The 17,878-nt window shown below is 44.2% G+C and overlaps 1 protein-coding gene across 1 annotated transcript in view; it reads right to left on the bottom strand.

The window, feature by feature from the left end:
* The window catches only part of BFSP2 (beaded filament structural protein 2, phakinin), a 59,655-nt gene that overhangs the window by 9,483 nt on the left and 32,294 nt on the right, over positions 1-17,878 (bottom strand). Inside the window, exons 4-5 of the mRNA XM_006883424.1 lie at positions 15,252-15,413; positions 2,973-3,104 (exon numbers count right to left, since the gene is read on the bottom strand). Of these exons, the coding sequence (XP_006883486.1) occupies positions 2,973-3,104; positions 15,252-15,413 (294 nt within the window). The remainder of the gene's footprint in view (positions 1-2,972; positions 3,105-15,251; positions 15,414-17,878) is intronic.

Consider the following 17,878-nt stretch of genomic DNA (forward strand, 5'->3'; position numbering starts at 1 on the left):
GTTTTCCCACCAATGTCTAAGTGGGTGATATTTTGCCAGAAAAGGGAGAAGCCTGATTTTCACAGAGATGCTTAAACTGGAATGACTCAGCTCAGGCCGCTGCTACTGGTCATCTAACTAGGCCCACTGAGGACACGGGTAGTACCAGTGCGTGCATACTAATACCACAGAGGCACACTTATTCTTCAAACCCCTGAGCTCTGAAGGGACTTCCTTGAATGGCACAAACCCTCCAGAAAGGAAAAAAAAATAGTGACCTTCTGTGATTTCTGGCCTTGAGTTATGTTCTTGATTTGAATTGACTGAACACAGACCTCAGTAGGCCTCAAACACTATTATTTGTGTTCAGCTGCCAGTATAAATGGTGCCTTGTTGGAAAAGAGGGCTGAAGGCCTTGCCAGTTCTTCTGCAGGGGTTATAGAAGCTATAGTGTCTTCTGTGGGCACGGCTTTCTCTGACTGGGGAGAAAAGGCATGGCTCTGTGAGTTCTGTAGCAGTGTTTGTTACCTATTATGGTTCAGCCTGGGCTGCTCCTTTCACTGTCAGGGCTAAGAGCCCTAAGTACTTAACGGCTGTAAACCACTCCTCCTAAATCTTCTGCTTGGAGTGTGGATCTTTGCTGTGGTTGTTCCAATAGAACTATGCAACGTGGAATTTTAGTGAGGTGACCGAGGGCTAAAGATGCCAATTTTTGATTACTAGTTTTGTAATGATACTTACATATTACACGCAGATATCCACAATAGGATGGGCAGTCTCCTCTCGTGCTGTCCACTGCCTCTGAAAACCCACTGGAGGGGTCAGTTATGAATCACTTCTGGCTCAACAATCACATAACAACAACAATGCGGATAGTATAGCTATATAGAAAGAGAATTGATGCCTTTGTGCTGTGGTGCTGGAGAAGAGTTTTGAATATTCCATGGACAACTAGAAGAACAAGCAGGTTCATCCTAGAGAGGGTGAAACCAGACTACTCCTTGGAGGCAAGGATTCTGAAGCTTCATCTGACATACTTTGGACATGTTGCAAGGCAGGATCAGTCCTTGGAGAGGGACGTCATGCTTGGGAGGGTGGAGGGACAGCACAAGACAGGAAGACCCTCAGTGAGATGGATTGATTCAGTGACTGCGGAAATGGGGGTAGATGTGTCAGAGACAAAAAGATTAGCACAGGACAAAGCAGGATATAGGGCTGTTGTACATAGGGTTGCTATGAGTTGCAAGTGACTTGATGGCACCTTACAACAGCAACAATAAAAATAACATAGTTGTTTGCAGGTGGTGGTTGTTGTTAGGTGTCATCAAATCAAATATGACTCACAGTGACCCTACAAACAAGAAGTTCTGAACTCTATCCTATTCCTGTGTCATTCTCATAATTTCTAATATCCTTGAGTCCATTGCTTCGGTCACTGTATCAAGCCATGTCATTGAGGGTCTTCCCCTAGATAACTATAATAAATGAATAAAAAATGACACCGCTTATTGAATGAACTGTGGATCTGCTCTCCCTCCCTTTCCCCAAAACAGCCACAGTAATGATCAAAGCAGCAGCTACAGTTCTGTCTATCTCTGTCAGAGCCGCCAAACTATTTCACCCCCCACCCCTTCCCCAGGAATAACTACCCACAACTCCCTGCTTCCTTATTGTGTACCAAGCAGCTGCCAACACCCTAACTCCCAATTTCCTTGTAAGACAATATAAAAACCCACTCTATTTTTAAGGAGCAGCTAGTCTCTAGAGCCAGCCTGGCAGTTTCTCCTCAATGAACTGTCTTTCTCGACCTGCATTGGGTTCTGTCCTTCCTTGGCGACCTCACAGAATGCTGACCCTATGCGACCTTACAGAATGCTGACCCTATTCCAGGCTCTATGCCAGGGGCTTGAAATACATAATCTAATTAATTACCTCAATGACTTAGGGAAATAACTTCCCTTCTAACCCTATGACAGCTCTGATTTCCAGAGAAGTTTACACCAGTTCCATCTCACATACTTTCCCTCAATGTGATCTTGCCCTTAGCTCCAGCAAGAGGTGAAGTTTATTTCTCTTCTGTTGTTGGTCATCCTTTGCCCAATAGAATGTTGTATAAGAAAACTCAGGGTGGGGGGGCCGGGGGGAGGGCTGGGCAGGGAGAAAAGTGCAACAATGAATGAATGAAATCCAAAATCTCTGTAAATGTTCATGAAAATTATTAAAATTAAAAAAAAAACTCAGGAAAAACAAGGAACTCATGCAATATTATTAAAAATGAGTGACCCTGGAGGACATTATGTTGAGTGAAATATCTCAGTCATGAAAGGACAAATACTGCATAGTGACACTGTTGTAAAACGGGACTGACATAAGGGTTAGGGGGAGACTGAGAAATATGAGTTAAATAATGTATATTGTATTGAAACAGATGAGGGAGAAAGCTCTTTAAAAGGGATATGTTTTTAGGTATTTTTGTCATGACAGGAGTCCAGAGCGAAGGCTGCATAGTGGAGCGGACCTGGGGAGAGGGATTGTAAAACAATTAAAGAATTTTTCTTTTACTTTTCCAAGAGGGTAGTGTACTGGGGGGAGGGTTGAAAAGGGAGAAAAGTACAACAATGAATGAATGGAAATCCATAGTCTCTGTACATTTTCATTGAAATGAAAAATACATTTAAAAAATAAAAACCAACAAAAAACTCAGGAACTTTCAATCCTGGTTCTTACGAGGTGAGGCCTGACCTGACCATATGCCGTGTAAGAAGCCCACATACTGCCTGACCACCATCCTACAAGGATGTCCAAGAAAACCACCTGCAGACGACAAATTGAGAGAGTTGGAGGTGAACAGGGAGAGAGAAGTGCAACTGAGGCCTCAAAACTCATGAGGAAATAGAGGTGCATTGCAAATGATGATTTGTATGGTCAGGACGCAAAAGCAGAGAGTTACAATGGAGAACAGAGACACCAGGACACTTCCTGGCCCCACTCACCAGGGCCTGCAAGGATTCCGTCTCGGCTTGAAGGCTCTGGACTTGGCAGGAAGTGTTGTGTAAATCCACCCTGAGGCCGGCCGCCAGCTTCTCTTCCTGGGTCTGGGCCTTGTGGCTCGCTCCAACCTGCTGCTGTGAAAAGTCAGATCTCAGTAAAATCAGGTGGGGAGGCAAACCTGTCTGATGCTAAGTCCCTCTTTTTCTGTAGGCCCCCTTACCGACTAGTGCACAACAGTTGCTTCTTCTGACTGTATCATGCAAACATATGTAGTAATATTTAGAAGACACCTCAAAGGAGATATAGTAGAATGTTTCTTTTCCTTCCTGCCATCTAACTGCCCACTTCTGTTTCCAGAAGTATTATTACATTGACAAACAAATATTTCTAATAATTTCCCCTCATTTTAACACTTTATCTTAGACATGATCAAATATATAAACATCTATGCCAATATGTTTAGCAAATTCTATAGTCCTGCCTTGTCTGAAAGTACATTTTATTTAGAAGTTCCCTGCTGATGGGTATTTAGACTATTTTGCTATTGTTGTTGTTATGTGCCGTCGAGTTGCCTGTGACGCATAATGATCCTATGTACAAGAGTCCTAAACCCTGCTCTATCCTGTGCCAATCTTTCTGTCTCCGACACACCATCCCCCAGTACCCCAGTCACTGAATCAATCCATCTCATTGAGGGTTTTCCTCTCTTGCACTGTCCTTCCAACCTCCCAAGCATGACGTCCCTCTCCAAATGCTGGTCCCTCCTTGCAACATGTCCAGAGTATGTCAGATGCAGCGTCAGAATCCTTGCCTCTAAGAAGCAGTCTGATTTCACCTTCTCCAGGACAAACCTGATTGTTCTCCTAGCAGTCCATGGTATATTCAATACTTTTCTCCAACACCACAGCTCAAAGGCATAGTATAATAATAGTGACAAAAACCTTGTCCATCCATCAGTTTCCACACGAAGGAGTGTTTCTTCATCTAAATTCCTGGGGACTGCTGAGTTAAAGGTATACATCTATGATTTTGGTGAGTGGTGGCCAACTTGCCCTCCAAGGAGACAGAGAAAGTATAACTCCTTCCAGTAATGTTCTAAAGTACTAATTTTCCCACCAGCTCCTCAAGCCAGGAACGATCCAATTTGCTGCTATTTGTCCATATGATCATGCCGTATTTCCTTGTGAAAAACCAGTCTGACGGCATGCAACTGCAAGGAGAAAGTCTGTGTAGTGAACTTCCTCTTCAGATCAAGATGGGCAGATTCTAATTTCTCCCTGTAGAATGTGAGGCAAGCAGGCCATTGTCACATCCTCTCTTCACTGGGGGAAGGCAAACAGATCATTCTCATTTTCTTCAATGCAGTCTACGAGTGGCCACAGAATACAAACTGCTTTCTCTCCTGTGCTATGGGTTTTCTGGAATGACCAGAACTTTGAAAAGATGGCTTTCCTATCCATTGCCTTAGCCCCTGCTGGGGCTCAACTGTAGATATATGATTCATCCTTGATCTGTGTCTCCTATGTCATCAACAGCTGTGGGACCAACATAAGAGGGAGAGCTAAAGAGACTGAATAGAGAATGTGGGGAGGCATACTTGCCTGGAACCTGGAGATGAAGCCAAAAGGGCTGACTTGGGACTGCTATGAGACGAGGCTTGCTGGATCATTGAGGAAACCAGAGGCTTGTTTGCATTGCTAGACTTCAACTGTGTGATATCCTTACCTTCTCCTGCCATCCCTCAACATATTTCCTTAATAAACCCCACAACTTTTGCAACAAATACCAGATCTGGTGATTAATGGAAGTATGTACAGCAGTGTGGGAGACTATGTCTTTACCAAGAGATTGAGTTATTATAATGGATGTTGTTGATGGGGACAGTTCTTCATTGTGCAGCCAATGAAAATCAGATTCTTTGAATTTGCCTATGATGCCCTGATCCTTTTACACATTAAATACTTATTGCTAGAATTATGTATAAAGATAGTCCCGTTGAAACCACCTGGGGATAAGAAACCCAAGTCAAGATGTTCATATCCACCACTAGTTCTTCCAACCCCTACTGTTTTAGGACTATGAAAAAAACAATTCATTTTGGTTCAGTTGTTCAGCTTCATGGCTGATCTGTTCCAGAAATACTGTGCTCCGTGGGGTTTTCAATGGTTGATTTCAATCCCAGGTTTGTGTTCTGAGATGCTGCTGGGTGGACTTGAACCTCGCAAGCCTTGGCTATCAGCCACATTTGCTAATTGTTTGCACCATCCAGGGACCACAAAGGCTGGAAAGAGCTTCATAAAACGACGTGAGTGGAAGCTATGGCTCCTCATTTCTTCTCTGAGTTTTCTCCTCTGCTCATCAAACAGATGACACAAATTGATAATGATGACATCTTAGCAGATATATGCACATCCTCCCCATGTTTATCGCGGCTTTGTTCACAATAGCAAGGAGTTGGAAACAACCTAAGTGCCCATCAGCAAACGAATGGATAGAGAAGCTGTGGTATATTCACACAATGGAATACTACGCTGCATTGAAAAACAAGGAACTCATGCAATAGTATTCAAAATGGGTTACCCTGGAGGACATTATGCTGAGTGAAGTATCTCAGTCACAAAAGGACAAATACTGCATGGTGTCACTGTTGTAAAACAGGATGAACCTTGGGGTTTGGGAGAGACTGAGAAAGATGGATTCAGTAATGTATACTGCATAGAAACAGATAAGGAAAAAAAAAAAAGAAACAGATAAGGGAGAAAACTGTTTAAAAGGGATATGTGATTAAGTATTTTTGTCATGACAGGAGTCCAGAGCGAAGGCTGGATGGTGGAGTGGACCTGGGGGAGGGATTGTAAAAAAAAAAGTCAATGATGATAATCATACAATTAGTATCTGTCAGGTCACTGAGATGCTCGCATCAGGATGTGCACATGAAAACTTTTAGAACCCTAGAAGCACACATGTACTCATTTCTGGTAGGTGCCGTCAAGTCGGAGCTGACTCATCATACTTGACACCCCAAGAAGCTTTCAATGCTGTAGGTCTCATTGGAGGAGATTGCCCATCTTTCTCCCAGGAGGCAGCTGGTGGATTTGAACTGACTGCCTTTGGGTTTGCAGCACAACTCCTTGCCACTAAATCATCAGAGCTCCTTATGCAAATACTACTCTTTTTTTCTTTTCTTCATGTGTGTACCGTGAAATCAGATCTGACTGGTACAGGAGGCGATTGTTCCTCCTTCTTCAGCAGAGCATCTGGTGGATTTGAACCGTGTACCTCTGGGAGCAAATACTACTTTTGTTGTGTACCGTCAAGTTGGAACAGACCTATACCTGACTCTCGAGTGGCTTTTCAGAGTCAGTAAATTGCCCAGGAGGAGACTGTCCATCTTCCTCCATCGAGCAACCATTGAACTTGAACTGGCTCCCTAGAGGTTAGGAGCACAACTCTTTACTGCTAAGCCACCAGAGTTCCCTAATCAAATACTGTTTATTTATTTCTTTTTTCTTTTTTTTTGTTGTGTACTGTTGAATTAGAGCCAATTTGCACAAAAGGAGATGGCCCCTCTTTCTCCAGCAGAGCATCTAGTGGATTTGAACCATGCGCCTTCGGGATTGCAGTGCAGCTTCTTTGCCACTAGGCCACCAGAGCTCCCTCCCTAGGCAAATACTAGACACATATTATTTTCTAGATGTAAAAAGTGAGAGCCCACAGATGAGTTTATAAAAGCCAATATGAATTTAAAATTAATAATAATTAACATTTGTTAAGATGGCCCTCTTTGCTAAGACTGCTAACAGCATCTCGCTCATTATCTTAGTTAATCTTCACAGCGTCGTGAAGCAAGAAGCATTATTAATCTCACTTTTCATGAGAAGGTGAAGGCACAAAGAGAGTGGGTTGTTTACTCAAGGCCTTTCAGCCCGTGAGGGGCAGAGCTGGATCCCAGCTAAGGCAGCAGAATTCCGAGCTGTGTGTTTAAACCTTTATTTAATGTGGCGCTGCCATGAACCCATCAGTGTGAGACCCTTGCAAGTGGAATTGTTTCCCCAAAGCTAGTGTGGCTCATTCTGAGAAATGTTCATTGTCTTCCCAGTCTCCCTTGTTCAGCAGGAGGCCAGGTTCTCTTCTCTTCTTTTTGAGGCTGGGGGCTTAGCCAGGTGGGCTATGTGGGCGGGAGGAGAGGAGGGTGCTGGGAAAGAGATGGAGTCAGGAGGTGTGGCTGCAGCGTGGCCAGGAGCAATAGTGACCCGGAGTCTGTTCCTGATGGCTTAGGACAGCTGATTGTTCAATTTCCAGGAATTCCGCGACATTTAACCACACCAGAAGATTGACTGTGTTAAACCCAGAAGTCATTAAGTTATTTTAATGAGTCAATTATATATAACAGTGGTGATAAATGCTCAATATGTGTCCTTTCTCAATTTTTTTTAAATTTTTTTTTTTTTTTACAGTCTTATGTATAGGAAGATCTGGTGACCTGGGGCTGGGGAACTGTGCTGTTAACTCAATGGTAGGTAGTTTGACTCTGTGCTCCGCAGGAGACACATGGGCCGTCTCCTCCTGTATAATTTACTGCCTCTGAAAGTTGATTATGACTTGATGACACATAACAATAACAACATCGTTATTTATGCATGTTGTTGTGTGCCATTGAGTCAGAACTGTGACATTGCAGACCCTCCGGCAGGTTTTCAGAGACTATAAATGATGCAGGAGAGACTGTTGGTCTTTCTCTTGTGGACCAGCTCATGGACTTGAACTACCTGCCTTTACATTGACAAGCCAACTCTACCCACTAGCCCACCATAGCTCCCTTATTCATATGTGCTCCAGAGGAGGAATGTGGCATCAGGATTGGAGGAAGACTCCTCAACAAACTGCGTTATGCAGCTGACACGACTTTGCTTGCGGAAACTGAGGAGAACCTGAAGTGCTTGTTGCAGAAGGTCAAGGACTGCAGTCTTCAATATGGATTGAAGCTCAAATCAAGAAGACAAAGATTCTCACCACTGGGCCAATTGGCAGCATCATGACAGATAGAGATGAGATTGAGATTATTCACAATTTCGGCTTGCTCTTGGCACCAGCAGTCAGGAAATCAAAAGACAAATTGCTTTAGGGAAGTCTGCTGTCAGGGACCTCTTCAGAGTGCTAAAGAGCAATGATAACAGTCTAGAGACTAAGGTGTGTCCGATCCAAAGCATGGTCATCTCAATTACTCGCTATGCATCAGAGAGCTGGACAATGACTAAGGCTGACAGAAGAAAAGATTGATGCCTTTGAGTTGTAATACTGGAGAAATGAACATACCATGGACTACCGAGAGAACAAAGAGATCTATCGTGGAGATGGTTAAACCAGGTTGTTCCTTGGAGGCGAGGATTTTGAAGGTCCATCTCATTATTTTGGTCATGTTGCCAAGAGGGACCAGTCCTTGGAGAAGGACATCATCATTGCAAGGGTAGAGGGTCAGCAAAGGAGGGGAAGACACTGAGTGAGAAGGGTTGACACAGTGACTATGGCAATGGGATCAATGATAGTGGGGTTGACTCAGGAAAGGACAAAGGTTGCCTTTTTTCAATGGCACATAAAGACAATAACAACAACAACAACAAAGGGAGCTCTGGTGCTATAATCCACAGGAAGTTGAATTGCTAACCGTTCAAAGGCAGTGCCTCTCTCCTGGTTTGAATCCACTAGCTGGCCTGCAGGACATGGCAAAGAAGGCCGTTGTTCTCCTGTGTCATGTAAAGCCTCTGAAAACCTACTGGAGGGTCAGCGATGAGTCTGTTCTTACTTGACGGCAATGAGTATATTCAGCTGCAAAGGGACAGTGGTAAGAAGCTCCTGGGATAAAGCGATGGAATTCACTTCAGGCAAGAGTAAGTCAAAGGAGCATTTCCGGGAGATGTGTGACAGGGCTGAGAGGCCTGCAGAACAGCATTGGGGTGAGGGACAAAGGCCTCCCAGTGCCCAGACACAGGGCAAGCATGAGGTGACCTGGGTTCCCCCGGAGGACGTCTGTCCACTGAAGACAGAGCTGTGTGAGGGGAGTGAGGATGAGAAGGCAGGAGAGAGCCGGCTCTCGTTCTCAGTTTCAGTCCAGGGGACCCGGGGTGGTGGGCACAGTTCTGGAGTCGTCTCCGCGGTCTCTGCCGGCTGGTGTTATTACGACTGTTGGTTGTTGTGGTTGTTAACTGAGGTTGCGTTGGCCTCCAAGGCACAATGACTTCACGCACTGCAGGATGAAACGTTGCCTGATCCATGACTGCTGTCCACTTGGATTTTCATCGTCTGAATTTTAGAAGTGCCTCTCTAGGACTTTCCCCCGTCTCAGTTCTGCATCATAACAACCTTCACACCTTCACGGACAGATGGTGGCGATGGAAAAACAGTGGGCACTGACAGACAGTGGACAAGGACAGACAGTGGACACTGACAGATAGTGGACATGGATATAAGGTGGACATGGACAGACACTGGACACTGACAGACAGTGGACACTGACAGATAGTGGACATGGACAGACAATGGACAGTCAGACAATGGACATGGACAGAGGGAGAATGCTGACAGTGGACACAGACAGACAGTGGACATGGACAGATAGTGGACACTGTCAGAGGAAGTGTGTAGGCTACTTTTAGTCAAGAATCCAATCCAAGTCTCCCACATAAAGGTGAACATTCTACCCCAAATCACCATATACCTGTGATTCAGCCACTCTATTTTAATGGTGAAGGGATTTTCCCCAAATCAGTTGATTTCTTTAAAAAGAGAGTTCATTGTGATTTGAGTGAAAGTTTCCAGAATGAATCCATTTCCCATTCAACCATTTATCCACATCCTGATTCATGATTTTCCTTGTAACCCAAGGAGAACACCACTCTTCCCTGGCTTCCCCAGCTCCTGCCCTGTTTTGCCTTCTGGACTTTTTAAGGGTTACAAATGCTGTCCCTTTGGTCACATAAAGTTTATTGTCCTGAGGATCACTCTAGTTACAGGTGCCATTGTTCATTTAATGTTGTTGCTGTTGTTAGGTGCCGTTGAGTCAAGTACAACCCATAGAGACCCTGTGAACAACAGATCTGAACCTTGACCTAGTAGGTGTCATCCACATCATCTCTGACACCCTCCAGCCCGTTGCTGCAGTCACCGTGTCAGTCCATCTGAAGACTCTCCTTCACTAAGATGAGTCCCTCTCCAAGGAATAGTCTTACCTAACAACACGCCCAAAGTGTGTGAGACAGAGCTTCACCACCCCTGCCTCCGAGGAGCACCCTAGCTGCACCTTCTCCGGACATTTCTGTTCGTTCTTTTGTCAGTCCATGGGATATTCAGTGCTCTTCTCCAACACCACAGCTCAAAAGCATCAGTCCTTCTGTCATCATTATGTTTTTCTCAATAGGCTTTTCTATTGCGTGGCTGAAAGGTGATTTCTAAGAGTAGGTTAAGGTCAGCTTTTAAAGGTCTTAGTCTCTATTAGACCAGTAAGTCTTTTGTAATACTGAATTTTGTCCTATTTTTTTTTTTTTTTTTTGCACTCTGTCAAAGGTCTTCAATGAGATCCTGATCAGAGCAGTTGGTGCTGGTAACTGGCTACGGTCTATTTCTTCTCATCTCAAGATAATGTAGGCTGAAGATAAAATTCATGTGGTTTTTAAAATGAATTGTTTCCTTTTTTCTTTTTCTTTGCTCTTTTTTGCTAATGTCAGGAAGTGACTAATAGTTGTGTCTTAGATGTCTGTCTCAAACCAGTTGTTTTTCAGTTGATAAATAATGAGGTTATCCTGGGCAGGCTAAATGTAACAAGTTGAAGGTCTTAAAGAGAGAGCTCTGGTGGCTCAGTGTTTAAGGGCTTATCTACTAACTGAAAGATGGGTGGTTTGAATCCATCAGCTACCCCACTGGAGAGACATGTAGGAATCTGCTTCCATAAAGATTTACAGCCTGGGAAACTCCACGGGGCAGTTCATTTCTGGGAGTCAGAATTGGCTCACCAGTCAGTTCTGGTGGTAAGTTACAAACAAAACAGTCAGAAAGGTCTCATTCCCCTTTTTGGATAAGATATGTCCCTGGTTTGAACTGGGATTTTTGGTGGTGGTGGCGGTGGTGGTTTTTACCTGTTTTTTAAATGATCAATAAATCTCTTAGATTAAGATATAGAGTTGGGAGATCGTTGTACTGATGCAGTTGGTGCTTCCATTGATTCCCTCAAACTTAAGCCACCTCCCTCTGCCCGCAGACATGTCACTTTGTCTCAAACCTTTCCCTTCGTCTTTGAAAGGCCATAATACCCTAGCTTCTTCGCCTGTCCCTTTTGTCTGTTGTTATGGAACCAAATCATAGCTGACCCTCTAATAAGGTGGTGTTCTGTTGTTGTGTTTTTTGTTTGTTTGTTTGCTTACAAAGTTCATACACATTATGTTTCACACTATTCTTCATTCACATTGTGTTTCATACAATCATTCTCATGCATTGTATTTTAAAAAATTAATCACCACTGGATTTTGCCCATCATGACCCTGTCTTTTCTCCTGGATCCTTCCTATTTCCTTCCCCAGCTCCTTCCACCCACCAAACTGTGCAACCCTGTAGTTTCACCCCTACCCATTCCCAGCCTCACCCCCTTGAGTTCCCATACGTGTTTTACTGGTTGTTATCCTATTTTGACAATCATGGTCCTATGCAGTAAATCACATGGGAGGAGAGATTGTCCATCTGGTAGATTTGAACCATGGGCTTTCAGATTGGTAGCACAGCTCCTTACCACTAGGCCACCAGAGCTCCCTGTCCCTTTCCTGGAATCTACACCATTTTGGAGTGTTCTATGGTCCTCTGCTCAGCTCTCCCTGTGAGAGCTGGTTTGATGTTTTTCTTGGATACTGCCTTCTTTATCCATTCACTGTCTTCCTTCCCTGCTCCTTTTTTTTTTCTGGTGTTTTCCTAGCGTGCCTTCACCCTCTCCACATCTACATCAATTACCTTCACTCTTTATCTCACGAACTGGTTCTCAGGGAGCCAAAACCAAGATGTGCATTAACCCTGTTGATTCATTTTCAGCCTCCCTGGGCTGGAGAGAGCGACGGAGTGCATGTTTTTATTCTCTTTGCAGAAGCTTCAGAAAGGAGTGTGTGCTGAGCCCTTGCATGTTGGTGTTTCGCTGCCAGGAAACGGCCAAGGTGAGGGACGGGCAACAGCCCCCGAAGGCAGAGCTGCAGCTGACAAAGCAATTTTACTGGAGGCATTCTCGCTGTCAGGTCTGATCTCCACTGATGAGCAGAGGCATTCACTCATTCTGCAAATATTTTCGGAGCTCAGCCTCTCTGCAAGAGGCCCCAGCAGCTTTGGCTGAATGGAAACAAACACTGTCTGTTTTCTCTGAGATGTAACTTTCAGAGTATTCTACTACAAAAAAAATGACGAATTAATGCTGGAATTATCGTCAGGCTGGTGAGGAGTCTCTGGAGACTGACAGGTGAATAGTACCAGGTTGATCTTTTCCCCTTCCTTTTTAATATTATGCCAGTTAGACTGGTGGCCTAGTGGCAAGAAGCTGTGCTGCAATCCTGAAGACTCACGGTTCAAGGGAGGCGACCAGCTTCTTGGTGGGAGAAGGATGGGCAATCTCCTCCCGTTCAATTAACTGCCTCTGAAAACCTGCCGGAGGGTCAGCCACGGGTCAGTTCTGACTCTACAGTAAACATAACAACAGGACAAACAGATACGTCTTGGAAAAGGTGCAGCCAGAGCGCTCCTTGGAGGCAAGGCTGGCAAAGCTTTGTCTCATCCTTTGGGCACGTTGCTAGGAGACACTCTTCCTTGCAAAGGGACATCATGCTTGGAAAGGTGGAAGGTCAGTGAAGGAGGGGAAGACCCTCAACACGGTGGACTGACCCAGTGACAGCAGCCACGGACTCAAGTGTATCGGAGATGAAGCGGATGGCACAGGCTAGGACAGGGCTCACAACTGTTGGTCACAATGTTGCTGTGAGTTGTACTCACAGCAGCTAAAAGCAACGGTTTCTGGGGAGTTGACTTCAATTCCAGAAGACATCATGTGGGTCACTGTAGAGCTGTGTGTTGCACAGGGTTTACAACGGCTCGTGTTTCTGAAATAGATCACCAGGGCTTTCTTCCAAGGCACTTCTAGGAGGACACAAACGTCCACCCCTCAGTCAGTAGCAGAGTCCTAACCATCGGTTATCCCACCCAAGGATTCCTTTCCATAATATATGATAATTCTTTCCTTCAGCTATAACTACTTCGCCCCTTTCTTTTTTCCCCTTTTTAAAAAATTATTTTTAATGAAAGTTTACGGAGACTTAGGATTTCCATTCATTCATTGTTGCACTTTTCCCCCTGCCCATTCCTCCCCCTGAATTTGCTCTTCTCTGAAAAAGAAAAGAAAAATTCTTTCATTGTTATACAATCCCCCTCCCCACAAGTCCACTCCACTATGCTGCCTTCATTCTGGACTCCTGTCATGACCATAATACCTAATCATGTGTCCCTTTGAAACAGTTCTCTCCCTCATCTGTTTCAATGCAATATACATTATTTATCCCCTCCTTCTCTGTCTTCCCTCAACACCGATGTCAGTCCCATTTTACAACAGTGGCTCTATGCAATATTTGTCCTTTTGTGACTGAGATATTTCATTCAGCATAATGTCCTCCAGGGTCACCCATTTTGTTTATTATTTCATGAGCTTCTTATTTTTCAAAGTAGCATAGTATTCCATTATGTGAATATACCACAGCTTCTCTCTCCATTTATTTGTTGATGGACATTTGGGTTGTTTCCAACCGTTTGCTCTTGTGAACAAAGCAGCAATATACATGGGTGTGCATATATTTGTTTCTTTAGGGTATATTCCCAGTAGTGGAACTGCTGGGTCAAATGGTATTTCAATTTGCACTTTGCCCCTTTCTATAGTGGAGTATTCCTATAGATCGATCACTGGAGTTTGGGGACAGAAGCAAAGTTGCAAACTGCAGAGCCTATAAGATTTAGCTTTGAGAACAAAGCCAGAGAGAAATGGCAGCTCAGAGTGAAGTGAAAGGCCCTGGACTGAGAGCTGGTGCTCTCTGTAAGCGGCCTGACATTGGGAAGTCTCTCCTCCTCCCTGCATCTCCGTTTCCTCTCCTTTCAAATGAGGGGACAGGATGCAATGCCATCTAGGGCCTTAATTGTTTTCCAAATTAACGAGACTTTTTTTAAAAAGAAAAATGAAATGGAATAAAATAAATCTTTCACCTTACCTCTCTGTGTGGTTCCACCTTGCGCTAGATTTGGGTAGAGGTATATTTTGTTCAGGTACATAGACATTGTACACAGCTTTAGTTTGCTTGGCTCCACAGTCAACAGTCTTGGCACCAGCAGCCAGGAAATTAAAAGGCGCATTGCCATGGGAAAGTCTGCTGTTAGGGACCTCTCCAAAGTGCTGAAGAGCAATGGTGTCTCTCTGGAGACTAAGGTGAGTCTGAAATAGGCCATGGTCTTCGCAATCACTTGTTATGCATCATAGAGTTGGACAAAGACCAAGGAGGATAGAAGGAGAATTGATGCCTTTGAGCTGTGGTGCTGGAGAAGAGTATTGAGAATACCATGGACTGCTAGGAAAACAAACAGATTCACCCTGGAAAAGGTTAACCCGGGTGGCTCCTTGGAGGCAAGGATTCTAAGGCTCCGTCTAACATACTTTGGACATGTTGCAAGAAGAGAAAAGACCTTGGAGAAGGACATCATGCTTGGGAGGGTGCAGGGACAGCGCAGGAGGGGAAGGCCCTGTATGAGGTGGATTGATTGAGTGACTGGGGTAATCCGGATGGGTGTGTCAGAGACAGTGCGATTGGCACAGGACAGAGCAGAGTTTAGGGCTGTTGTACATAGGGTCACTATGAGTCGCAAGCAACTCGACATAACTTAACAACAAACAACAACATAGACATCCATTGTTCTTGTTATTGTGTACCATAGAGTTGAAGTCAACCCATAGGTGACCCTCCGGTGGGTTTTCAGAGGCAGTAATTGCGTTAGAGGAGCTTGCCCATCCTCTCATGGAGCAGCTGGTGGTTTTGAACTACATTCTCTTGACATTACAATGCGGATTCTTATCACTAGACCACCAGAGTTCCCTTAATAAAGTGTTGGTTTTTGGGTTTTGTTTTGTTTTGCATTTCTTCTATCCAATAAGATTGGATTTCTTGCATTTCCCCCTTGCCTGTTGGTCAGTTTGTTATCTTGGAAGCTGCTAACACCGTCTCTCTTACCTTGGCCTGAAGCAAGGCTCTTGCCTCCAATCGGTTCTTTTCGACATCTTTCTCCCAGCAAATCCTGATGGTCTCGAGAATGTTGTCCAGACCAGTGCCAATAGGAACGTCGACTTGCTCCAGCTCAGATCCTGCCAACTGCTTGTACAGAGCCTTCACATCCTGGAAGCAACAAAGATGCCTCACATGACCTCCAAGAGAACGGGAAGGGCCTGAAGGGCTAGTCGGTGGCAGCCCAGCTAAGCAGGTGATTCACCCAGTTTTCAATCTGCCATCTGCCAATATAGCCAAACCTGGGATTCTATTCAGGAGACAGACGCCATAGTCTTTGCTGAGATGTATTTCTTAGGCTAATCATCGTAAATGTAGTCCAAAGCAAAAGTTTAAAATAAAATAAACAACAACAGCAAAGGAGACTTAGGCATAAAGATATTTTTAGGATGAAAGGGACATACTGATAATTTTGGACTTCTCTGAAGTGGCCCTGTCGGAGAATACTGTCAAACTACGGAGCTAAGAAAATGAGACAGTGATCATTGGTTCCTGGTTACTTTCAGGTTGAGCTCCAGAAGGAATTTTCCACTGTGAGTATTTTAAGTGGATTGAGAAGAGAGATTATATTCTTTCTCCGCTGAGAGCACATTAGAGCTCAGGTCAGCTCAGGGCTATGAATGAGGTGCTGCAAATCATTGCAGTTCTAAAGGGATCTGGTCCACTGAAGCACCCTATTTTATTAGGAGTATAAATCTAACTTCATTATGAGTATATGCAAATAAGATAGAATAATCTTCACAAGTATTTTGTTTATACTCTATAATGTTGGGGAACAGATTCATCCTGGAGAGGGTTAAACCAGGCTGTTCCTTGAAGGCAGGGATTCTGGGGCGCCATCTAACATACTTTGGACATGTTGTAAGGAGGGACAGGTCCTTGGACAGGGACATCATGCTTGGGAGGGTGGAGGGACAGCGCAGGAGGGGAAGGCCCCCTATGAGGTGGATTGATTTAGTGACTGGGGTAATTGGGATGGGTGTGTTGGAGGCAGTGCGATTGGCACAGGACAGAGCAGAGTTTAGGGCTGTTGTACATAGAGTCGCTATGAGTCGCAAGCAACTTGACGGCACATAACAACAACAACAACAATTGGGGAAAAAAGACTGAAATAGAATGTCCAAGTCAACATAGGCTGCCACTCATCGTTGCTAGGATATAATGCCTTCCTTATTTAAATACGGGCTCAGTCCCCTAAATAAACCCTCTGTGTTTTGATCCCTGAAGTAACCTGAACCATTGCTGTTACTACTTGCTTTTGAGTTGTCTCTGACTTGTCACAACCCCACGTATCAGGAGGGGCTGTTCCTTTTTCCTTTGTTTTTTAAACAGTAAATCATTGCTGCTGCTGCTTTTTTTTTTTTAAACCATTGCTTCTTGTACAAATAATAACTTGATTTTTTTTTTCTCATTACAGCTGATGATCGCTGTATCTGGGTCACCTTGTTGTGTACCGTTGAGTCAGAAATGACTCATAGATGACCCTCCCTCAGGTTTTCAGAGGCAGTAAATCTCAAGGGAGGAGAGTGCTCCTTTTTCCCTACAAAGCAACTGACACTGACAGATTGGAACCAAATGCCTTTGAGCTGGCATCAGAATTCCTTACCCGTAAGTGACCAGGGCTCCCCATAATACTACACTTCATCTTAGCCAAAAGGCCGAGAGAAAATCAGAAGACACAAGATAGGTCCATTTTTTTTTATACAAAAGCAATAGTTTTTATTATTTAAAAAGGTACTATTTTCTGTTATATTTAGCTCTGTGATAAGTAGATTAGGGAAGTTTTTCTTAGAAGCTGATTTTTGCTGTTGTTGTTCAGTAGTGTTGCGTTGGGACTGACGCATAGCTGACCCTCTGAAAGATTTTCAGAGAAGCTAATCACACAGGAGGAGACTGCCCATCTTTCTCCCTTGGTGCGCCTAGTAGATTGGAACTGTGTGGCTTTGGGATGGCAGTGCAGTGCCTAACCACTAATCCGTTAGAGCTCTGGGAGATCGTAGGACTGTGAATATAAATGTAATCAGTATGAATGCCACTCTTAAACAATTTTTTTTGTTTGGCTAGATCCCAATCTTGCGAGGGAACAACAGCCAGTAAACTATGCAAATAGGATATGTAAAACTATCCAATAGGATTAGAAAGTCTGATGGGAATTGGCCAATTACAACAAATTATTTTGATCTACCAAGGAGATTGGTCAGTTCATGGTTTGGCTGGGAGGGTGAAGCCTTGTAATTAAATATAAAGGCCAGACCAACAGAGGTTGAGGAAACTCTTTCTACCATCAAGAAAAGTCTGAAGCAAAGTGCATCCTTTGAACCTAAGTTCCTGCACCAGAAACTTTCTAGGTGTGGAATAGAGAGCACTGTAACCTTGAAGACCGTGCCAGGTGACAGAGAAGTGGGGGCAGCCACAGCAGAGGCTAAGAACATAGAAATGGCAACCACATGCACAACCATGTTTATCATGGCTTTGTTCACAGTAGCAAAGAGCTGGAAACAACCTAAGTGCCCATCAACAAACGAATGGATAGAGAAGCTGTGGTATATTCACACAATGGAATACTACACTGCATT

The sequence above is a fragment of the Elephantulus edwardii genome, unplaced genomic scaffold (assembly GCF_000299155.1).
Source record: "Elephantulus edwardii isolate Elephantulus edwardi_28Jun2011 unplaced genomic scaffold, EleEdw1.0 scaffold00027, whole genome shotgun sequence".
Taxonomy (NCBI): Eukaryota; Metazoa; Chordata; class Mammalia; order Macroscelidea; family Macroscelididae; genus Elephantulus; species Elephantulus edwardii.